We start from the raw sequence: 25,493 nt of genomic DNA on the forward strand, positions 1-25,493 counted from the left end.
AGCAGAATTAGGCCATTTAGCCCATCGAGTCTGTTCTGCCATTCAATCATGGCTGATTGATCCTTTTTGTTTTCCCTTCTCAACCACTCCCCAGCCTTCTCAAATCAACCTTCGATGCTGTGGCCAATCAAAAACCTATCAATCTCTGCCTTCAATACATTCAACAACCTGGCCTCCACAGCTCCCTGTGGTAACAAATTACACAAATTCACTGCCCTCTGGCTAAAGGAATTTCTCCACATCTGTTTCAAATGGATGCCATTGTATCCTTAGGCTGTGCACTCTTCTCCTAAACTCCCCCACCATGGGAAACACCCTTTACACATTTAGGCTAGATCCACACTATGCCAGATAAATCCGTAACCGAAGCTTTTTCTCTTCGTTTTTACCCTCTGTCCACACTAAAACGGTGTTTTCGTCCGCTGAAACTGGAGCTTTTCAGAAACGCTTTCCAGGGTGGGTATTTTTGAAAACGCTGCTCGGGCGGATCAGTGTGGACAGGGTAACCGGAGATGTTTGAAAACGCTGTCAGACGGCAGTGCGCTATTTCATTGTTTTCTTGAACACAACCTAACAATTTTAGAACAGACGGCAATGAGACTGAAGCCAGAAGAGTTAGAAATGTACTCACCAAATACTTTGACCCATAACTTACTGAATAAATAAGTATATTGTACTCACTTTGCCCTGTTTTCTGTCCTTGCTTGTATGAAGGTGCTTTACCTATTTATGCAAGTACTTCTCTGATAATAAATGTGTAACAGCCTAATGTAACATTGTATGGAAATACAAAATAACACTGATGCAGACATGTTTTATACATTTAACAAGGTGCTTTATTAATGCAACAGAGTTGGTCAGTTTTTCAATGTTCATCATCAGCCGGGTCAATCTGTCTGTGAACTCCCTGTTGGTTGCCGCCATACACTCCAGTATTTGGTTTTTTTTAGTTTTAAGTTCTCATGCGTGAGGGCCAACAGCTGACCATAGTCTGTAACTACACAAACGTGCACTTTTACAGCGAGATTTGACACCAAACATGTCACTTTTTTTGGTAGATGTGTCCTGCGCATGCGCAGGAGGAGGAGATTCACCGAAATCTCTGTTTCAGTGTGGACAGAGATATTTTCAAAAACCCATAGTGTGGGCACCTATCATTTTTACACGAAACCGGCGTTTTCAAAATTATCCGGTCTAGTGTGGATGTAGCCTTTCAATATTCAAAATGTTCAATGAGACCCCACACCCCCCATCCTTCTAAATTCTAGTGAGTACAGGCCCTGAGCCATCAAATATTTTCATATGATAACCCTTTCATTCCTGGAATCATACTTGTGAATCTCTTTTGAACCCTCTCCAATGCCAGCACATCTTTTCTTAGATAAGGAGCCCATGACTATTCACAATACTCAAGGTGAGGCCTCACTAATGTCTTTTAAAGCCTCAGCATCACATCCCTGCTTTTGTATTCTAGACATCTTGAAATGAATACTAACATTGCATTTGCCTTTCTCACCACTGATTCAACCTGCAAGTTAACCTTTAGGGGGTTCTGCATGAGGATTTCCAAGTCCCTTTGTATCTCAAATTTTTGGGTTTTTTCCCTGTTTTGAAAATAATCTGCACATTTATTTTTACTACCAAAGTTCATGACCATACAGTTTCCAACATTGTATTTCGTTTGCCACTTTTTTGCCGATTCTCCTGATGTGAATCCTTCTACAGCCTTCCTGTTTCCTCAACATCTACCCCTCCACCAATTTTCATATCATCTGCAAACTTGACAACAAAGCCATTTATTCCATTGTCTAAATCATTAATAAACAATATAAAAAGAAGTGGTCCCTACACGACCCCTTCGGAACACCACTGGTCACTGGCCGCCAACCAGAAAAGGATCCTCTTATTCCCACTTGCTGCCTCCTACCAATCAGCAAAGCTTTAACCATACTAGTAACTCTACTATAATACTGTGGGCTCTTGATAAGAAGCCTCATGTGTGGCACTTTGCCAAAGCCCTTCCGAAAATCCAAATATACAACATCCACTGCATCTCCTTTATTTATCCTACTTGTAATCTCCTCAAAGAATTTCAACAGGCTTGTCCTGTGTCGTCTATTGAACGTTGAAAGGACTAGATAAGGTGGATGTGGAGAGGATAGTTCCTGTGGTAGTGGCATTCAGAACTGGAGGGCTCAACCACAAGATTGAGGGGTGACCCTTTAGAACAGGGGCAGGAGAATGTTTTTAGCCAGAGAGTAGTGAATCTGTGGAGTGTTCTGCCATAGACAGCTGTGAAGGCCTAGACCGTGGGTATATTTAAAGCAAAAATTGATAGTTTCCTGATTGGTCAGGGCATCAAAGGTTATGGTGAGAAGGCAGTTGTATGGGATTGAGTGGAATCTGGATTCAGCCATGATGGAATAGCAGAGCAGACTCGGTGGGCTGAATGGCCTAATTCTGCTCCTAAGTGTTAGGGTCTCATTGCAACCAAGTACTTCATAACCTCATCCTTAATCATTGACTCCATCTTCCCAACCACTGTCAGACTAATTGGTCTACAATTTCCTTTCTGCTGCCTTCCCCCTTTAAGAGTGGAGGGAAATTTGCAATTTTCCTCTGGAACTGTGCCAGAGTTCAGTGATTCTTGAAAGATTTATTACTAATGCCTCCACAAACCCTATTGCTATATTTCAGAACCCTAGGGTGCAGTTCATCTGGTCCAGGTGACTTGTGTACCTTTAGCCCTTTCAGCTTTTTGAGCACCTTCTGCCTTGCATTCACTTCACTTGCTTCTCAACACCTGGCACATTGCTAGTGTCTTCTACAATGAAGACTGGTGCGAAATAGTCATTTAGTTCATCTGCCATCTCCCTTGTCCTCGTTATTACTTCTCCAGCCTCATTTTCTAGCGGTCCCATATTAGCTCTCATCACTCTTTATTTTTTGTGTTCTTGAAAAAGCTTTTTCTATCCACCTTGATATTGTTGATATTGAAAAGAGCTGATGGGTAGGTGAAACTATATAAAGGAGGGGATAGGCAGTTTTAAGTCCAGGTTGAAACTGAGATGCATAGATGATGGGCAAATAGAACCAAGTGGGAAGTGGTAACAGATCAGGTTGATGGGAAGAGTGGAAAAGATGAATAAAGAGAGAACCTCATAGGTGGGCAGTTAAGTTTCTTCCCCCAAGCTATCAGACTCCTCAATACCCGAAGCCTGGACTGACACCTTGTCCTATTGTCCTGTTTATTATTTGTTGTAATGCCTGCACTGTTTTTGTGCACTTTATGTAGTTCTGAGTAGGTCTGTAGTCTAGTGTAGCTTTCTCTGTGTTGTTTTTTTTTTGCGTAGTTCAGTCTAGTTTTTGTACTGTGTCATGTAACATCATGGTCTTGAAAAACATCTCATTTTTTACTATGTACTGTACCAGCAGTTATGGTCGAAATGACAATAAAAATGACTTGAGTTGAAGAGTAGGAAAGGAACGTTTGATATGGGTGTGAGTAAAGAGCGATGAAGTATAAGGTAATTACTTTGTCACACGCTTGTTTGAGAGGTTTGTATGTTTGTATCTATAACTTGCTGTTTTCATTTTTCTCCAATAGTTTGTCAATGACTATTGAATTCTTGTTTACATTCAATTATAATAGTTAAACTATATAAACATCTTCATCTGATCAATCATTATTGAGTTGGATTTGTTTGATTTGAATATGCAATATGAAAGTCTTATTTCAAATAAAATGTAGACAACAAATGTGCAGTTGATTATATTAACCTCACTGTTCAACATATGCTAACTGTATTTGATGTTTAATATCAATTGGAATTTATTTGTGATTAAAGAGGGAGATTTTTATGATCTCTTAACCTAGTGTTGAATGTAGTTCAAGTTATTGTCTCCTCCCCCCCTTAGTGCACAAGTGCTCCTGACTAAATGGCAGTCATTACTGTGCTTGCTACCTGAAGCTTGGGAAAGTTGAGCATACAAATTCAGAATGTGGTCACCATTCTGAATAGGCCACCTATTCCTTCACATCTAACACATGACATTGTGCTAGAGTGCCCAGCCAGGATGTCTGAATATACACCTTCATAGATGTCATTTGCACATTATGCTGTGGGGCAATTCGTTGTCAACTTTGAACCAAATTTCTGGCATAACAGTGCACAGGTCTGTGAGGGCAAGGGTTATTGCATATTCTGGATACATCTGCAGTCTTGGTAAATGCTGAAACTCTTGTTCTTGGGAGTGCATCTTATGTGATAAGCAAGGTACTGGTATAATTTGTTCTTGGTGTTTGGTGATGCTGGGAAGTCAGTTACCTATCTACCTTAAACATGCAACCATTGAGTGTTCTTCATGGAATGTGGGACTGAGAGTACACGTGGAGAGGGGTTGTATTGAAAAGATATTTTCTGAAATTATAACTATTCATCTCTCTCCACAGATGCATACTGGCCTGCTGAGTATCTCCAGCATTTCCTGTTATTATCTAAGGTTCATAAATTTCTGCTATTTGAGGGCTTCACCATTTGTGTTCACTGAACATTAATGATCCAGTTTGTTTTCATCTTTTTTTTGATGGTAGTTCACAAAACATGTTGCCATGGTAATAAGTTCAAGTGCTGGTTAGTCATTGGAGTTTAATGTACTGAGGTAGAATGCCCTGGAACTTTTGCATTTTTCTAGATTTTGGCTATTACAAAAAACATTAATTAAACTGGGGCAGGACAGACAGACAAAGGCTCTCACTGTGGCATGTTGCCCATCACAGCAATTGCAGGAAGAAATTAGCAGCATGATTGCAGCTTCCATCATTAACAAAACTTATTTTTCCTTCCCATAGGAAACATAATTGAAAAAAGTTGAAGGACTCTCGTCATAACAGGACTTTCGCTTTTTAGAGGTGGTTGAAATAATTTTCATTAGCTGGCATACCCGGATTAAACCAACAATGCCTGCTGCCCCAGTTCTACAGCCTGTACTTAAAATGAAAGTTGATGAACTCTTTCTGTGCTGGTTGAGTGAGACAACCACACAGTCCATGCTAAAAGATTACCTGAAACAAATAGAAAGTGGAGAACCAATTGATATAGGCATTGGTGATGCAACGTATGAACAAATTCCAACTGGAAGCAATAATAATAATCATTCTGAATACATATTGGGGTATTCAAAATCCCCTTTGGTGACTTCTAAGTACTGCTCAAGTACTCCATCACAACTTTCTTCTGCTCTCCCATCCGGTACATGTACAAGTCCCAGAAATGGATTAAATTCTCGAACACCACGGAGATCATCAGGCACTAAAACAGTAAGTTTTAGGTTTTTTTAACATTATTTGGAAATGTATTATAAATACTTTGAAAGTTCAAAGGCAGTGGAGTGGAGTTGAAAATGTAATTGTATAATTACTGAATTAATGTTTTACCCAGACTTCCGTCCATGGCTTAGTAGATGTATGAAGTAATAGATTGAGTATAGTGTGCAGAAAACTTCGGTCTTTTATCCTTACTTTTGTGCTAAATTAGTCTTGCAGCAAGTTGTGGCATCTGAAAAGTGGATTAGGAGAAGAGAACAAGGCCAGGCCACTAGGAGTGTCAAGACCATGGGTCCAAGAGCCTGGAGAAATTTGGAAAGAATTTGTGCATTCCCTAGTTATGATGGTGGAAAAGAGTAAACAGAAAATCAGAATCAAAAGGAATAGGTGTGAGTGGGGATATAGAAGTGGAAGAAGCTGTGGAGAATATATGGCCAAGAATGAAGAAATTCTAATTCCTATGTGGGTATGGGATCCAGCGGAAGGTTTTTCAATGACTGACAAATCTCGGATAGATTGATTTACTTGGGCTGAAGCCTGAGAGACCAGTGAGAATAATTGAAATATGGTATAATTTTTGTGCTCTCCTATTCAGTTATATTGAACAAAGGGTCTTGGCCTGAAACGTCGACATCGCTTCTCCCTATAGATGCTGCCTAGCCTGCTGTGTTATACCAGCATTTTGTGTGTGTTGTTGTTTGAATTTCCAGCATCTGCAGATTTCCTCGTGTTTGCAGTTATATTGAATTAGTTTTTTGACATTATCAATGATTTATTATAGAATATTTAAAAAAAACTTGTACATACCTCTCCCAGGTTTTGTTTCAGGCCATTTTGTCTTTCTGTGGATGCTGGCTGACCTGCTGAGTGTCTCAAGCTTTTTCCATTTTTATTCAGATTTCCAGAATCTGCAAATTGATTTTTTTTGTCTAATTGCTGAAAGAGATTTGTACTCGGGTTGTCAAATCCTGTTGTGATTAAATATAAACATGCCATTTGAATCCTGCATTTAGTACACCTTATCCAAGTTGATGTACAGTACTGTGTAAAAGTCTTAGGCACCTGAGATTTTTTTATATAAATTTGTTTTAGATGTTTATTTTTTGTCCACTTCATTAGTGTATCAATAGAAAAGAGCAAATTTTAGATTTTCAAACATCCATTTTTCATAAAATGAAATATAAGAGAAATTTTTGTATTTTGTTAAAGAAAGTAACATATTAAATAGTAGTCTAATTTTTCAAATTAAAAACTTGATTAATTTCTAGGTGTATAGCCCAATGCATGATTAAACAAAGATAACAAACAGGATGCTATAGATCAATGACATAATGAGTTGAATGAACTAAACTGACTTTCTGAAACAGAAATGGCTATAGAAGGAATCTTGGACAAAGGACAACCAAACTAAAATTGAAGATGTGGCAAATGTGACAGTTTAACCTTAATCATTAATTCTTACACCATGGCTAGAGTGAGCATAGCATGCAAGGCACGAGGAGGTCATCTAGTATCAGCAAGGCCTCTCCCATGCAGAAACTTCAATATGTTGTTCAGGGTCTTCTGAAGAAGCACAAACATACAGGCAAGATTGAGGACCAGAAACAGTAGTTGGCCTCAGAAACTGAATGAAGCAGATGAGAAAGACATCAAATTAACGTCCCTTCTAAATCGGAAGGAGTCCAGCACTGCTGTCAGCTCTGAACTCTCAAAAGCACTGGAATCTCTCTACAGTTGGGAGAAAGTAGTCATGTAAGAGTTGCTGACAAAAAGCCATTCCTCTGAAGTGGAACCAGACTCACCTACATACAAAAACACAAGGACTGGGATGCTGAACAATGGCAGCATGTGCTCTGGATTGAAGAGTCAAAATTTGAAGCTTTGGCTCAAACAGGAGGCAGTTTGTCTGTAGAAGAACTGGAGAGCGCTACATGGATAAGTGTTTTGAGCCAACCGGGAAGCACAGTGGAGATTTCCTGCAGGCTTAGGACTACATTTCTGCAAGTGGAGTTGATCTGGTCAGAGTTATTGGAATCCTCAATATTGAGAAGTATAAGCAGATTCTCAGCTATCATGCAACACTATGGGGGGGGGGGGGCGTATGATCGGTCCCAACTTCATTCTGCAGCAGACAATGACCCCAAACACAAGGCCGAGGTCATAAAAACTACCTTCAGCAGAAAGAACAAAAGTTCTACAAAATACACTATGGCCTCCAAAGAGCCCTGATCTTAACATCTTCAAGGCTGTCTGGAATTACCTGGAGAGACAGAAGCAAGCAAGATGGCCAGAGTCTGCAGAACTGTGGCAAGTTCTCCAAGACGCTTGGAACAGCCTAGCAGCTGTTTTTCTTTTAAAACTGCACAACAGTGTACCTAAGAGAATTTTAAAGGCAAAGGGTAGTCACAACAAATATTTAGTTTTTTGCCCTTCATTGCTCTATAGTAAACTCTTGGATATTCAAAGCTTTTTATTATTTTTGAAAGCATCTTAGCTGCACAGAATTTTTGTTACATGTGCCTCAGTTTTGCACAGTACTGTGGATTGTAAGTGGTTGGGGCCCTTTGGTCTTACAAGACACTTGTATTTCTGTTCAGCTGCAACAAAAACATGGGTATATGTGCATGTGAGTGTGTTATATACCACACTTGGAGCATTGTGTACAGTTTTGGTCACCCTGTTACAGGAAAGATGGGGTTAAAATAGAAAGAATGCAGAAAAAGATTTGAGGATGCTGCTGGGACTAGAGGGTCTGAGATATAGAAAGGTTGGCTCGGCTAGGTCTTAGTTCCTTGGAACATAGGAGAATAAGGATGACCTTGAAGAAGTGTTTAAATGACAGGCATAGATAATCTTGTATGGTACAGTCTTTTCTCTAGTGAAGGAGAGTCATAATTAAGGAAGCAAAGGTTTGGGATAAGAAGAGAAAAATTTTAAAGGCACCGGTGGGTCAACTTTTTCATGCATGGTATGGTGAATAAGTGGAATGAGCTGCCAGAGGTAGTGGTTGAGGCAGGTACAATAACATTTAAAAGATATATACACCGGTAAGTGGATAGGAAAGATTTAAAGTAATATGGGCCAAGTAAAACAAGTGAGGCTAGCTGGGTCTGCATCATGATTGGCATGGACTGTTCGGGCCAAAGGGCCTGTATCCATTCTGTATTACTCTGAGTCTATGAATTGGCAACTATTAGGAAATAACCCATAGTTCACAATTCTATTGGTAAAATTCTGACAAAGGGCTTTCAAATGTGATAATTTAAACAATCTTTGTGAACTTGATAGTTCGTTGCTAAGTAAAAGCATCAAGGGCTTTGGAGCAAAGGTGAAAAGATGTAGTTGATCAACCATGATCTAATTGAATGGCAGAGGAGGCCTGAGGGGCTTGATGGCCTTCTGTACCCATGTTCTTACAAATTGAATTGTATGTTACTGGTGGCTTGGGATCATGATGACATAAAATTAATTGTTCATGGGCATTCCATGAATCCTTTCCTACATATCAATCCTTTTATTCATGAAAAACTGGCAGTGCTGTCCCTAGTGGCCAGTAAATCTATGCATGGAAGCACTATTCTCCTTAATCTTTACATTTAAGATACTGCTATTTCCTGTGGATTCTGGGACATTGGAATCCTGACAGTATGATTGGACAAGTAGAAGGCAATGGGCAACTCCATTGAATTTAAATGAGGAGCCCCCTCCAGTAACATTTGCTGTTAAGGAAAACTAGTGAAATTTAGCATTTTTGTTGCATCTTCAAAGGGAAGAAGTTTTCAGGGAGAAGCAGCATGGCAATCAGCAAATTTGTTATTTTCCCTTGTAATTGCATTAAAAGTTAATTATAATCCTTTTGCACTTTCTCTGGCATGTACTGTTGAACAAGATTAATGCACTCAATAAACAAAAAAATTTTGCTTTGGTATTGGGGTGATTGTTAGATAGGGTAAAAGAGGAACAGGAAGGATAATTCCCTCCCTCTCTACAAAAATGGAGCTTTATTGCATTCTGTGAAACTTTAAGTAGTTCTTGCATATGTTGTAGTGATCTACAACAAAAGATACTTAAGGGTGGCATTAATCATGTCAAGCAGCAGTAAGAAGCCAGTCTAACTAGGATTCACTGATGCAATGTGTTCTGCTGTACTATAGCAGAAATACAGAATATGGTTATAGTTTAGAAGAAAGGCAATACAGTACATTTATAGGATCAATTTAGGATCTTCACGTCCTACAGCTGGGGGGAGAAACACTGATCCAGGAATTGTTTTTGTCCTTTTTGTACATTTTTTTTCTTGCTTCTCCCACCCTCTGTTTTGAGCCTTACTCATTTAAAGACTAAATTATTTTAAGCCGTTTATATTAATTGTGTAATCAGTTTCACTTGTATTTTTGACAAGATCTTGTCCGTGTCCACTTCAGATTTGTCCAAGTATGCATCCAGATGATGAAAGTCTACCTCCTTTTATTCGGTAGTTAATGAACTAAAATGGCTTGTAATCAAATTGTCAACGATACTTTAATTGGCGAGGAAGTCTCTTATAATTACTGGCAGTTAATCAAGTGCCTACTAATGTTAAGTTTCTGATAGCAGCTGGTATCTCCTTTTCAGAAGCAGATAGTCAGTTTTCCAGGAAGTGCTTCTTAAGTGTGTTGAAAATATAGAACTCTTAAACAAAATGCAGAAGATGGCTTAATCTTCTAACAAATTGAGGGCTTTTCCAGGAAAGAATGCTAAATGTTGAGTCAAGGCAGGCAGATTCAGTTAAAATATGGATCAGCAATAACTTTTCTGAATACTGGAGAGAGCTTAACAGGAAAATAGCCTACTCTTCACACCTGGTAATTCAATTACTAGACTATAAACAGTTCAAGATTATCAAAACTATTTTGAATCTTTCCATTGAAAACCTCTGAATAGGGGTTAATATCGCCGGCATATGTTGTGAAATTTTGTTGACTTTGAGGCACACAATAGTAGGGAAAAGAATTACGGAGACTTGTGCCCAACATGGAGTTAAGTTTACAACACCTTGCAGCTTGCTTCAATCCTGTGCAGTGACTGTAACCCCCCCCCCCCCCCACCATAAAAGATGGTGATGGAGCCAGTTAGGATGCTCTCCAAAATACATCTGTAGAAATTTGTAAGTGTTTTTGGTGACGTACCAAATCTCTCCAAATTCCTAACAAAATATAGCTCCTGTTGTGCCTTTGTGGCTTCATTGATACATTGGTTCCAGGTTAGATCCACAGAGATGTTAACACCCAGGAACTTAAAAGTGCACACTCTTCCACTTTTGATCTCTCTGAGGACTGGTGTGCGTTCCCTCGTCTTGCCCTTTCTGAAGTCCCCAATCAGTTCTTGGTCTTTGACACCACTCAACTAGTTGATGTACTGTATCTCACAACTGTATGCTCTCTCGTCACTTTCTGAAAATCTGCCAACAATGTTTGTATCATCAGCAAATTTATAGATGCCATTTAAGCTGTACCTAGCCACACAGTCATGGGTATAGAGAGAGTAGAGCAGTGGGCTCAGTACACATCCCTGAGGTGCACCAGTGTTAATTCTCAGCAAGGTGGAGATGTTATTTCTGATCCACACAGATTGTGGTCTTCCAGTTAGGAAATTGAGGATCCAATTGCAGTGGGAGATACAGAAGCTGAAGTTCTGAGCTTTTCAATCATAACTGTAGGAATGATAGTGTTAAGTGCTGAGCTGTAGTCAATAAATAGCAACTTGGCATGTCTATTTGTATTGTGCAGGTGATCCAAGGCCCTGTGAAGAACCAATGAAATTGTCTTCTAATGTGACGATGGGCAAATTGCAGAGGGTCCAGGTCCTCTCGATGCGCTTCATTACTGTAGATGTGAGTGCTACTGGTTGATGGTCATTAAGGTAGCTTGCCCTACTCTTGAGTATAATTGCCCTTTTGAAGCAGGTGGGAACTTACGACTGCAGCAATGAGAGATTAAAACTGTCTTTGAACACCCCCTCCAGTTGGTTGATGCAGGTTTTCAGAGCCCTATTAGGTACTTCATGGGGGCCAATAGCCTTGTGAATGTTCACCCTCCTGTAAAGATGGCTTGAAGTAAGAAGCTAGAATGTTGGCACTATCAGATTGTCGTCTGCTTTAAAGTAGACATTCTGTTTTGTTATGGTTCTTCATGGGAAGAAATCCTGATTGTTTTGCTCACATGGTTCCTAAGACACAGCAATATGGTTGATATATTAATGCTCTCTGAACGGGTTTGAAAAGATGTTCAATTTAGGGATTAACAAATGAATGGCAAATTAGCCAGCAGATTTCAGTTTGGAATAATATGATAAAAATATTTTCCTAAATATTGGAGACATATTTGCATTTAGAAATGAAGTATTTGAAGTTTACTTTTCTTTTGGAGAGTTTTGAGAACAAGTCAGCTGAAGATCAATAATGTTATAGGACTGAGGCTGGTTATGAGACTACAGGTGTCCCCAGTTTTTCGAACGTTTGCTTTATGACACCTCGTTGTTACGAAAGACCTACAATAGTTAGCTGTTTTTCACTAACAGAAGGTGTTTTCACTGTTACGAAAAAAGTCAGCGTGCGTGCCAAGCAACCAAGCTCCTCCCCCAGAACTGCATTCTAGCCAGCATTGCTTAAACACGTGCCTGAGAGCATCTGTGCTCCGTCAATTTATTTTGTGCATCCATTAGCAAGATGAGTTCTAAGGTATCGGAAAAGCCTAAATGAGCTCATAAGGGTGTTACACTTAGTGTAAAACTAGACATAATAAGCGTTTCAATCGTGGTGAACGAAGTAAGGACATAGTGAGTTTGGCTAAGGAGGCTGAGTTTGTGGAAGTTGACGAAGATGATGTTGAAGAGGTTTTGGCATCCCATGACCAAGAACTGATAGATGAAGAGCTGATGCAATTGCAAGAGGAAAGGATAACAATCAAAACCGAACACAGTAGTGAACGGCCCAAAAGTGAAGTCGTCCAGGAACTGAACATGAAGCAATATCGTGAGATTTTCACTGCGATTGACAATGCTGCAATGATTGCAGAGAAGTATGACTTTAATTTTGAAAGGGTACGTAGGTTTAGGACATATTTGCAGGATGCTCTGAGTGCTTACAAAGAACTGTATGATAGGAAAATGCGCGAGGCTAAGCATACTGTTGGTTTTCAAGCCTTCCACATCAGCCACAGCAGACGATGAACCTCAACCTTCAGCACTGAGGCAGGCAGACATAGATGAAGGTGGCCTGCCTGCCCTGATGGGAACAGACGATGATGAGATGACACCCTAGTCTCCCATCACCCCAACCTCTGATGACTCAGCCTAACACACCATCAGTGTGCTCGCTGTCTGTCCAACTCTGGTAAGTGAAACTACACTGTACATACATTATTTCTACTTTATATAGGCTATGCATTTTTATGTGTTATTTGGCAGCTTCATAGCTTAAATGTTATTGGAGAGAGTGTTTGCCGAGAGCGCTTGTGTGAGATATTTGCTACAGTGGACAGTGCTGCAATGATTGTGGAAAAATATTTCTACTTTATTTAGGCTGTGTATTTATCATATCATTCCTGCTTTTACAATATGTTACTGTTATTTTAGGTTTTATGTGTTATTTGGCATGATTTGGTAGGTTATTTTTTTGGGTCTGTGAACGCTCACGAATTTTTCCCATATAAGTAAATGGTAATTGCTTCTTCACTTTACGGCATTCTGCTTTACCAACCATTTCATAGGAACACTCTACCTTCGGATAGTGGGGGAAACCTGTATTTGGTTTGATGCTTTTGTTTCATTGTTAATTCCTGCTAACCTGGAAAGGAAGATTGAGGTGGGAGGGGAACAATTATAACTTGGTGCTAATGTGGATACAGTCTTACTGCAATTCCAGCTTTGATCCAGCTGAAAATGTCATTCTTTACATAACATTCTTTCTCTGCTTTCAAGGTACACTGTCACCTTTGCTAATTTTTTTTTCTAAATGCTTGAAGTTCATTGTATTAGAAACTCAAATAATAATTGCTTTTCCACTTATGAAAATTTTACTGTAAATAAGCAATCTCCAGCCACCTGAGAAAACTATTGAATTTCATGTTTTCTCCTTTACTCTAAAGATCTTTATAATAAAGGTACAATATATGGACATCAATTAAAAATCCTTGATGCTAGTAGAAGATGCATCATGTGGGTTAAGACTGACACAAATATCAAAGTAATTTTGTCACAATTATTTTAATGACAAGTAAAATAACAATGCACAAGTATTATAAGAGTTATCAAGTAATTGAGCTCTGACTGGCATCCGATCACCATTTGGGGATTGACAGCAAGAGCAAATTAAAGGAAGGCAGAGGCAAGCGCAGTGACCATCGTCTGAGTGGGCAGAGTTATCGGAGATCTTGAGGGTTTAGCTCTGAGGCTTTAGTAAAGAGAGGTTTCAGTCAGAGAAAGCAAAACAATTAAAAGGTCTAGGTGATTTTTTTTTGCCCTTCCCTTCTTTATATCTGTTTAGCTAGGATATTGGAGATGCCAGGTAGGATAGTGGAATGCTTCTCTTGCAGGATGTGGGAAGGCAGAGAGACCTTCAGTATCCCTGACAACTACATCTTCAAGAAGTACATCCAGCTATAGCTTCTAGCAACCTGCCTTAAGGAATTGGAACTGGATGAACTCTGGTTTATTTGGCAGGCTGAAAAGATGCAAATAGGATATATAGTTAAATGTAGACTCTAAGATTCTTACAAAAATTTTAGCCATTAGATTAGAAAAGGTATTACCACAGATTATTTCAGAAGATCAAACTGGTTTTATTAGGAATCGATATTCCTTCTTTAATATTAGAAAATTGATTAACATAATTTATACTTCATCACCTACAACCCCAGAATGTGTTATCTCATTAGATGCTGAAAAAGCCTTTGATAGAGTTGAATGGACATATTTATTTAATGCATTGAGAAACTTTAATTTTAGTCCTAATTTTATATCATGGATTAAATTAATATATTATAAACCTGTTGCTTCTGTTCTTACAAATAATTATAGATCCTCTTTTTTTCAATTATCTCGTGGTACGAGACAAGGTTGTCCTTTAAGTCCTTTATTATTTAATATTGCATTAGAACCTTTAGCTATTGCTATTCGTGAGTCTCCTAATATTTTTGGTATTACCCGTAATGAGAAGTTATACAAATTATCGCTTTATGCTGATGATTTGTTGTTATATATTTCTAATCCTAGTAGGTCTATTCCTGCTATTTTATCCTTGTTGGCTCAATTTGGTAGTTTTTCTGGTTATAAGTTAAACTTAGATAAGAGTGAGTTATTCCCTTTAAACGCGCAAACTTTATTGAGTGATAGGATGCCATTTAAAGTTGTTACTGATAACTTTATCTATTTAGGTATAAAAATCACCAAGAAATATAAAGATTTATTTGGACTGAATTTTTTACCTATGCTTCATCAAATTCAGCAACTTACTACTAGATGGTCTCCCTTATTTTTATCATTAGTTGGTCGGATTAATGCTATTAAAATGATGATTTTACCGAAATTTTTATATTTATTCCAAGCTTTACCAATTTTTATTCCTAAATCTTTTTTTGATAATATTGATTCAAAGATTTCCTCATTTGTTTGGCAAAATAAAAATCCTAGGTTAAGCAAAAGGCAATTACAAAAGTCTAAAAAAGATGGTGGTCTAGCTTTACCTAACTTTAGATTTTATTATTGGGCGAATAATATTCGTAACCTAATGTACTGGAAACTAGATTTGGATTCACCTGTGTGCCCACAGTGGGTAAATTTGGAATGTAGTGAGGTTAAGGGATATTCTATATTTTCCGTTCTTGGTTCTTTTCTTCCTATTGATTTAGCCAAATTCAATAAACAGATATCTAACCCTGTTGTTAAACATACACTACGAATTTGGTTTCAATTTCGCAAATTCTTTAATCTGAAAAACTTTGCTTTGGACAGCCCTATTTTATGTAATTTTTTTTTTAAACCTTCATTGACAGATCAAGCTTTTAGTATATGGAAAAGGAAAGGTATAAAATGTTTTCGTGATCTTTTTTTTGAAGGTACTTTGATGTCCTTTGATCAACTATCCAACAAATTTGAATTACCTAAATCTAATTTTTTTAGATACTTACAAATTAGAAATTTCTTACATAAAATTCTTCCATCTTTTCCTAATTCAACTCCATCGGATTTTTCAGATTTGATTTTTACTTTTAATCCTTGTCAGAAGGGATTAGTAGCTTTTATTTATAACATGATTATGAAGATACAGCCAGAAATATCGGATAGAATTAGACAAGAATGGGAAAAAGAACTTCGATGTAATATATCAACAGATAAATGGGAAAAAATTTTACAAATGGTTAATTCCTCCTCTATTTGTGCTAAACATGCTTTAATACAATTTAAAATTGTACATAGAGCTTATATGTCTAAAGATAAACTTGCCCGATTTTATTCGCATATCAATCCTCAATGTGACAGATGTCACTTAGAAGTGGCTTCATTGACTCACATGTTTTGGACATGTCCCACTTTACATAACTATTGGAAGGACATTTTTGATGTCATTTCCTCAGTATGGAATATCGATTTACAACCCCATTTTATTACTGCAATTTTCGGTATACCAAATGAAGATGGCAATCAACTTTCCCCTTCAATCAGACGAATGATTGCCTTTGTAACATTAATTGCCAGAAGGTCTATATTACAAAACTGGAAAGAAGTAAATCCTCCTACTACATTTCAGTGGCTCTCCCAAACTATTTCTTATTTGAGTTTGGAAAAAATCAGAAGCACTATCTTTGATTCTTCAATTAAATTTGAAGAAACCTGGGGACCATTTATTCGACACTTTCATATGAATTAATTTGGCTTATTTCAGATCCTTTTCTCTACTTATACTTGTTCAGGTATGGAGTTCTGGAGTTCTTTTCTTGACACCTTTATATATTTATAAAGTGTTATTATTGCCCATGTTAGTGTTAGTTTAGTATTTTTTTTCATTATATATTTTTTCTCATATATAATTTCAATTTTTTTTTTTCTCTTTTTTCGACGATTATTTTTGTTTTTCATATATATTTACATAGACTTGATTGATTTATGCACCTTTTGTTGATGGATGTTTTAATAGGATATTATTATCCTATTACTAATGTAATCTCAAGTTTATTGAATCTGTAATCTATTCATTATTTTGTGTTGTTTTTTTTTATATATGAAATTTAATAAAAAGATTGAAAAAGAAAGAAAGAAAGAAAAAGAAAGGATATATAGAGAGGTAGTTACTCCCAAGGCACAGGACACAGGAAACTGGGTGGCAATCAGAAAGGGGAAAGGTGTTAAGGAGCTAGTGCTGGGTACCCTTGTGGCCATCATCTTCAACAACAGGTTTATCACTTTGGATATTGCTGAGGGGGATGACCCAATAGAAGAAAGTCAGTGGTCATGAGTCTGCCTGTGTGACTCGGAAGGAAAGGGGAGGGAAGAGGCACGATGTGGTAATAAGGGATTCCTTAATTAGGAGAATTGACAGGAGTTTCTGTGGGCTAGACAAGATTTCCAGATGTTATGTTGCCTCCTGGGTGCCAGGGTCTGAGACAACTCTGATCAAAACAGCCAGAGGTCCTGGTCCATGTAGATGCCAATGACATGGGGAGGACAAGTAACAAGGTTCTGAATAGGGAATTCAGGGAGTTAGATGTCAAGTTAAAGAACAGGACCTCCAGGGTTGTGATGTCAGGATTGCTTCCCATGCCACATGCTAGTGAGGCCAGAACTAGGAAGATTATACAGTTTAACATGTGACTAAGTAGTTGATGTAGGAGGGAGGGCATAATATTTTTGGATCTTTGGGCTCTTTCTGGGAGGATGGAACCTGTATAAAAGGGATGATCTGAACCTGAACTGTAGGGGTCTTGTCTCCCAGCAGGAAGGTTTGTTAATGCTATTGGGGGGAGGGATTAAATTAGAGTTGCAGGTGGATGGGAACTAGAGTGCCAGAAGAGTTAGGGGAGAAGTTGTTGAGGCAGATGTTGGTAAGATCTTGGACAAAGTGGGGAATCAAATGGTGTGTGGTGCAACTAGTGTCTGGAGTTGTGTATAGTTTTGATGCCAGAAGTATTGGTAGGAAAGGTGAATAAGCTCAGATCAACAGCTGGATTTATGAAGTTGTAACCATTAGTGAGACTTGGTTGCAGGTGAGGCAGGGCTCACAGCTCAATATTCCGCGGTTCTATTTTAGACATGGCAGAGTGGGAGGGATTAAAAGAGGAGGAATGGTATTACTCATCAAGGAAAATGTCATGGCAGTGCTCTCAGGACAGACTAGTGAATTTGACCAGTGAAGCATAATGGGTGGAACTGAGAAATAATATTATGACCATGTTAATGGGGCTATATTACAGACCACACAACAGTCCTTGCGATCTAGAGCAACAAATTTGTAAAGACATCGCAGACTATTGCAAGAAACATAAGGTTATCATAGTAGGTGATTTTAACTTTCCACATATTAGATTGGTGATAACATCCTCCTCACTGACGATCAATACTAGCGCACCTCGGGTGTGTGCTTAGTTCACTGTTCTACTCTCTATCTACACATGACTATGTGGCTAGGCATAGCTCAAATACCATCTATGAATTTGCTGATGATACAACAATTGTTGGTAGAATCTCAGATGGTGACAAGAGGGTGTACAGGAGTGAGATATGCCAACTAGTGGACTGGTGCTGTCGCAACAACCTAGCACTCAACATCAGTAAGATGAAAGAGCTGATTGTGGACTTCAGGAAGGATAAGACAAAGGAACACATAATCATTATAAGAGGGATCAGAAGTGAAGACAGTGAACAGTTTCAAGTTCCTGGGTGTCCAGATCTCTGAGGATCTAACCTGGTCCCAACATATCAATGTCGTTATAAAGAAGGCAAGACAGCAGCTATTCTTCATTAGGAGTTTGAAGAGCTTTGGCATGTCAACAAATACACTCAAAAACTTCTATAGTTGTACCATGGAGAGCAATCTGAGGCTGCATCACTGTCTGGTATGGGGGAGCTGCTGCACAGGACCAAAAGAAGCTGCAGAGGGTTGTAAATCTAGTCAGCTCCATTCTGGGTACTAGCCTACATAGTACCCAGGACATCTTCAGGGAGTTGGTGTCTTGGAAAGACAGCGTACATTATTAAGGACCTCTAGCATCCAGGGCATGCCCTTTTCTCACTGTTACCATCAGGTAGGAGGGACAGAAGCCTAAAGGCGCACACTCAACGATTCAGGAACAATTTCTTCCCCTCTGCCATCCGATTCATAAATGGACATTGAACTCTTGGGCGCTTGCACTTTTTTCACCTATTCACATATACTGTAATTGATTTACTTATTATTATTTTTATTTTTCTGTTCTATATTAAGTATTGCATTGGACTGCTGCTGCAAAGTTAACAAATTTCACATCACGTGCCAGTGATGATCAACCTGATTGACTAGGAATCTCATATCATAAAAGGACTAGATGGGATAGAGTTTGTCAAATGTGTTCAGGAAAGTTTCCTTCATCAGTATGTAGAAGTCCCAATGATGGAGATTGTGATACAGGATCTGCTATAGGGAAAGACTGTGGTCTGCAGTACAACAAAAACTAATCATTCACCCAACAATTTAAAATACCACAGGCATTCTGTCTTTTTATTAGAAAGAGAGGGAGAGTTGTCACACAGCAAGAGTTGTAAACACAAGAGATTCTGCAGATGCTGGAAATCCAAAGCAGCAACACACGATATGCTGGAGGAACTCGGCAAAACCAGCAACATCTATAAAAATGAATAAACTGTCGACAATTTGGGCTGAGGCCCTTCTTCAGGACTGGAAAGGGAGGAAGACACCAGAATAAAAAGGTGGGGGGAAGAGAAGCCAGATTAGTGTGACCCTCAGGTTCTGTCGGCTGCATAAGTCTAGGGAAGACAATCTCTCGTCCTGCCAAATGTTTGAGATTAAGATGTAAGCTCACTTGAGACCCCCTGTTTGGGTGGATGCTGTCTGATTTGTTACCCTGTTACAAATGAGTACCACGAAATAAGACAGTACACCATATGCAATTAAACAATTTAGTTGTATAATTCTTAATTTGACTAAAGGGTTAGTAAAGAAAAGGGCCCATTTTAATGAAACAGTCTAATGTGCACAAGTTGGAGCTCAGGGTTTCCCCTTCGCTGATCCTCCATCAAATTCCCCAGGCTTCGTTGATTCCCGGCCCCAATCCAAGTCCACTCCTATGATCTCTCCTCTCCTGTGTCTTCTCTCTCTTCTCCTGCCGAACAAAAGACCCAAACCTCCTCGGTGTCAGGCACACAACACGAAAGCACTCTCCTTTCATTGGACAGCGGACAATCCAAACCATCCGTTATCTCTAACCATAAACCCAAACACTTCTTCTACAGGAAGACCATTACATTAGCAGTGAAACCTTTCCCAGGGTGTTTCACTCTCTCTCCGCCCCCCCCCCTCCACCATCTAGTACGTTTGGCATCTGACTCCCCACTACATAGGGTGTAGCCACCCAGCGATCAGCCATCTTGTGCTTCCCAGGTAGACCCAAATTCCTTATGAGGACTCTGTCTCCTGGCGTGAGTTAGGAGAAGCTAACCTTTTAATCATACCTCCACTTATTTCTTTGATTCTGCTTGGCAGCCACGACCTCAACAATTCATAAGCCTTTTTCAGCTCCTTTCTCATATCAGACATGTACTTGAGCCGTCTTCGATGGCAGGTCTTCCTCACCAATCTGAAAGCAACAGTCGATGGGCAACCTTGCCTCATCCCCGAACATCAGATAATATGGCGAGTGCCTGGTAGCTTCATTTCATGTACAGTTGTAGCAGTGGACCAGATGTCCAATATGTTGACTTCACTTGTTCTTGCTGATTTCCAAGGTTCTGAGCATGTCTAGAAAGGTCCAATTAAATCTGTGGGTGATAAGGTATAGTCCCTGACTTCTCGACTCTGAGCATGCTCAGTAACTCACGTATGAGCCTACTCTCAAAATCCCGTCCCTAATCACTACATATCCATCTAGGAAGGCCGTAATAAATGAAGTACTTCTCCCATAACACTTTGGCTACCGTGGACACCCTCTGATCCTTGGTAGGGAAAGCTTGCGCATATCTGGTGTGATTCGCTAATGACTAGCACATTTGCCATGTTGCTGGCATCTGTCTTTATTGACAGGAAATCCATATACAGCAGGTCAAGGAGCCCCGCACTCTGCAAGTGAGACAAGGGTGCAGCTCTTGTAGGCTGCGTCTCCCTCTGTATGCATAAAATGCATGACTTAGAGTATTCTTTGACCTCTGACTTCATTTGGGGCCAGTAGAACCGATCTCTGAGCAATTCATAGGTCTTTTCAACCCCCAAATGTCCAGAATCATCATGAAGTGACTTCAACACAATCTTCTGATACTTGTTAGGCAGAACCAGCTGGAATCACTGAAGTCGGTCCGGAAGAGATGTGACCGGGTATAGGATCTGGTTCCTCAACTTCAATCTGGGCCATTCACTCAATAATGGAGGCTCCACAGCGTATTTTGTCTTTTCCGCTTGGGCCATGTCTCACTTCTCGACTGCTGACCAAATGGTACTGATGCCCAGGTCATCTTGTGCATAAGATGATGAGAGGCATTGATCGTGTGGATAGTCAGAGGCTTTTTCCCAGGGCTGAAATGGTTGCTGCAAGAGCACACAGACTTAAGGTGCTGGGGTGTAGATACAGAGGAGATGTCAACAGTAAGTTTTTTACTGGGAGAGTGGTGAGTGCATGGAATGTGCTGCCGGCAACGGTGGAGGCGGATACGATGGGGTCTTTTAAGAGACTTTTAGATAGGTACATGGAGCTTAGTAAAATGGAGGGCTATAGGTAAGCCTAGTAATTTGTAAGGTAGAGACATGTTTGGCACAACTTTGTGGGCCAAAGGGCCTGTATTGTGCTAATAAAAACACAAAATGCTGGCAGAACTCAGCAAGCCAGACAGCATCTATGGGAGGAGGTAGTGATAACGTTTTGGGCCAAAACCCTTCATCAGGAGGGTTCCCGATGAAGGGTTTCGGCCCGAAATGTTGTCACTACCTCCTCCCATAGATGCTATCTGGCTTGCTGAGTTCTGCCAGCATTTTGTGTTTTTATTTATTTCCAGCATCTGCAGATTCACTCGTGTGGCCTGTATTGTGCTGTAGGTTTTCTATGTTTCTATCTCACTGAGCAGCTGCCACTTCCCCAGAACTCAATTCTGGCCAATGTTTGTCTTCAGAGCAGTCAGGTTACGGTAAGGTTGTGGAATGGCACCATCAGAAGCTCCCAATTGATCTATCGCTCATTCCTGTCCTTGCCTTCACCATGATGGAAAACTGGTGCATGGCTTTCATTCCCGGGTTAGGAATGCTCTCCCACTCTTTGTCCCTGTCCAACCCATCTTGCGCATGTCAGGACAAAGCATCGGCATCAATGTTCCTACTTCCCAGTTGGTCTTTCAGGCTGAAATCATAGGCAGACAATGCTGCAATGACCAATGGCTTGCAGCATCCAATTTCACCAAGGTCAGGATATAAGTTAAGGGATTGTTATCTGTCCTCACCTCAAGCTTGGCACCATAGAGGTAGTCACTCAACTTATCCACCACAACCTATTTTAACATCAGAAACTCCAACTTGTGCGAGGGATAGTTTTTCTAAGAGGGCGACAGACTCCAGCTGACAAACACAACAGGTCTTAACCCGGTGCCCTGATCCTGATACAGGACACCTCCCAAGCCGTCCCCGCTGGCATCCATATGCAGTACGTAAAGCAGTCAAGGGTCTGCAAAAGCCAGCACAGGCACCTGGGTCAGCTGTTCTTTCAGCGACTGAAAGACCTCTTCACATTTGGCATCCCACCTCGCTCCAAAGGGCCAAGATACTCCTTAACCTCCTCTCCTTTACCTCTTCTCCTTTTGTCCTCCTCCCTTTCTTCCCCAAGGGAGGGTAACCACACAAAAGCTGATTTAAAGGGTGACTTACTTTCGTGTAGCCCTTCACGAATCTCCGGTAGTACCCACAGTACCCAAGGAATGAGTGCAAAGCGCTCACAGTCTGGGACCTTGGCCATGTGGTCACCGCCCCTATCTTAGACAACTCTAGCTACTCCATCCCGTGAGACAATGTGCCCAACATAGCTGACATCTTGCAGAACTGGCACTTGTCCGGGGAAAGTTTTTTAACCCTTCAGCTTTCAGGCAGCCCAACACCTTCAGTAGCCTCACTTCATGGTTCTCCAAGGTTGACCCAAACACTGAGGTCATCAATATCTCAAGCAAACTTTTGGAGATGGAGCGAAGTGATGATGGTGCTAAACGGTGACTCCTTTGCTTGCATCTTCAGAAACAGCTTTATTTCTATATTTAATATCTTTATTTCCATCTTTAATATCTTTATTTTTCCCTTTCACAGTTCTTTTGAAGACCCTAACCTGGAGTTACATGACTATTGGTTCTTTGCAGGAATGGGACCCACTCTCAGGTTTCATAACTGGCCTTGTTCGGCACACCAAGGGTTTGGCCTAAGAGTTTGGCTCGGCTTTGGAGGCCTTCATTGGAGGTTCACTTTCCAAATCAACCGCTATCTCTAACTATAACCCAAACACTGCTTCAACAGAAAGACCATTACATTAACAGTGAAACCTTTCCCAGCGTGTTACACTAGTTAAGTAGGTGATAGATGAATCTAGATGAGTAGGAAAAGTAAAGGGCTTGAGAAGGATGAATCTGATAGAAGAGTTGATCACCGGAGGCACCGGGGGCAGGGGGAGTTGATAGGCCAGTGAGGAGAAGTAAGAGTCCAGAGTGAGGAATAAAAGGGGGAGAGAAAGAAAAATATTATTGGAAGGAAAAATAGATGTTCATAAGGTTGGAGGCTGCCTGAATTGGAAAGGTCGGGTATGAGCCTAATCAAGATGTTGGGGTTCTAAGCCCAAGAGCATATCAAAACAGTAAAGCCCAGATCCATAAATGAGGAATGACCTGCTGCTTGGCCAGTTTAAGCGCCAGACCAGATTGAAAAGTTCAGTGTGTTGAGACCAGAGGAGAGGGACAGGCTGGTGTTCAGCTTGCTGCTTGTGAAATTTGTTCTTCCTTGTGCTGAACTAAAGCTGTAGCCTGCAACTAACGGGCTCCTGGACTAGCTGTAGTGATGACTGGCTTCATGGCTATTGACTCTGATGAACTTACAGTTCTGAATATTATTTGTTTACTTTTATTGTTTGCATGATTTGTTTTTCTGCACATTGGGTGTTTGGTCTTTTGTTAATAGGTTCTATTGGGTTTCTTTGATTTGTGACTGCCTGTAAGGAGACAACTATCAAGGTTGTGTATAGTATACATAATTTGATAATGTACTTTGAACTCTTGAACTTCAAAGGAATATGAGGTGTTGCTCCTCCACCCTGAGAGTGGCCTCATTGTGGTAAAAGAGGAAGCCATAGACTGACATGTCAGAATGGGATAGTAACTAAAATGGTTGACCACCAGGAAATTCTGCTTTTGGCACATGGAGCAGAGGTGCTTGACAGTGGTCCCCCAGTTTACGTCAGGTCTCACTAACATAGAGAAGGCCATTTTGGGAGTACCAGATACAATAGTCGACTCCAACACAAGTTAAGTGTTGCCTCACCTCGAAGGACTGTCTGGGGCTCTGAATGGAGGTAAGGGAGGAGGTGAATGAGCAGGTGTAGCATTTCTGTGCTTGCAAGAATGTGTGCCAGGAGAGAGATTAGTCAGGAGAAACAATGGACAAGGAAGTCAGGGAATGATCCCTGCAGAAAGTTGGGGGGGGGGGGGGTGGGAGGTAGGTAAAGTTGTATTTGGTGGTAGGGTCCTGTTGAAGATTGTGGAGGTTGCAAAGAACGATGTGTTGGTTGCTGAGGCTCGAAGGTTGGTAGGTGAGGGCAAGCAACTCTGTCTCTGTTAAGGTAACAGGAAGATGTGGGTGTGGATGCCTGGGAAATGGCAGCGATTTGGTTGAGGGCAGCATCAATGGTGGAGTAAGGGAATCCCCGTTCTTTGAAGGAGGACACCGGAAAGCTTCATCTTGGGAACAGATGAGGTGGAGATGATGGAACTGAGGAAAAGGAATAGTATTTTTACAAGAGATGGTGGGAAGAAGTATAGTGATAATCACCATGGGAATTGGTAGGTTTATAGAAGATGTCAATACACAATTTGTTTCCAGAGATGGAAACAGATCCAGAAAGGAGAGCGAGGTGTCAGAAATGCACCGTGTATTTAAGAGCAGGATGGAAGTTGGAAGCAAAGTTGATGAAATTGTTGAGCTCAGATGGGTGCTTGAAGAAGCACTAATGTAGCAGAGGAAGAGTTGGGGAGCATTACCAGGGGAAGAGTTGGTAGCTCTGTGTTCTAGCTAAGAACAAATGATGCCTTTATCAGATAAAATGTTTAACTGTGTTTTTAAGTTTTATTGTTTGTGAGCAGAAAGTATAGTGCATTGTCATTTACGGAAATGTTGAAATCTGTTTTGTGGCTGAGCTTATCTGGGAGGCTGTTAGATATAACCCTCTAGCTTTTGGGAAATGTTTTTTCTTTTCTATTGAAGCTTTCTATTAAAGTGTTTCCTCCAATTTCCCACATGAAATGTAGCTTATGTTGGTGAGTAGATTTAAATTCTCAAGTTTTTTTTTGCATTTTGTATTGTACTTTTGGTGTTTGTGTATTCTCTACTTGAACTCGGAATACTGTTTATCCAAAATTCATTGTTGATTTGATTGGGACTTGTCTTGGCATCTTCATTGGCTTCACTTGTTGTATTTTTCCCAGATCATCCTGCATTTGACAGCTTGTGAATTGCTATGTATTGCTATATTTTGATGTCATTTCTGTAGCGGTCTTAACGCTTCATTTATTCAGAACAGACTTGTGCCTTTTTCAATACAAGCCTGCATGCATTATACTATTTATAGAAGTAAAGGGAAGCCAAATGAATGCACAGCTGTTTGACACTATAAATTGCATGACTTGAGAACAGAATTGTTGGCATATACTTGTTACTGTTTCTGGCTCTTTCTCTCGTGATATAAAGCCCCCTAAC

At 40.1% G+C, this 25,493-nt stretch overlaps 1 protein-coding gene across 2 annotated transcripts in view; it reads left to right on the top strand.

The window, feature by feature from the left end:
* The window catches only part of ppp2r3b (protein phosphatase 2, regulatory subunit B'', beta), a 106,899-nt gene that overhangs the window by 2,798 nt on the left and 78,608 nt on the right, over positions 1–25,493 (top strand). For both annotated transcript variants that reach the window (XM_059963803.1, XM_059963802.1), the window contains exon 2: positions 4,853–5,320. In XM_059963803.1, coding sequence (XP_059819786.1) covers positions 4,961–5,320 — 360 coding nt within the window. In that variant the 5' untranslated portion in view covers positions 4,853–4,960. The remainder of the gene's footprint in view (positions 1–4,852; positions 5,321–25,493) is intronic.

The sequence above is a fragment of the Hypanus sabinus genome, chromosome 3 (genome assembly GCF_030144855.1).
Source record: "Hypanus sabinus isolate sHypSab1 chromosome 3, sHypSab1.hap1, whole genome shotgun sequence".
Classification (NCBI taxonomy): Eukaryota; Metazoa; Chordata; class Chondrichthyes; order Myliobatiformes; family Dasyatidae; genus Hypanus; species Hypanus sabinus.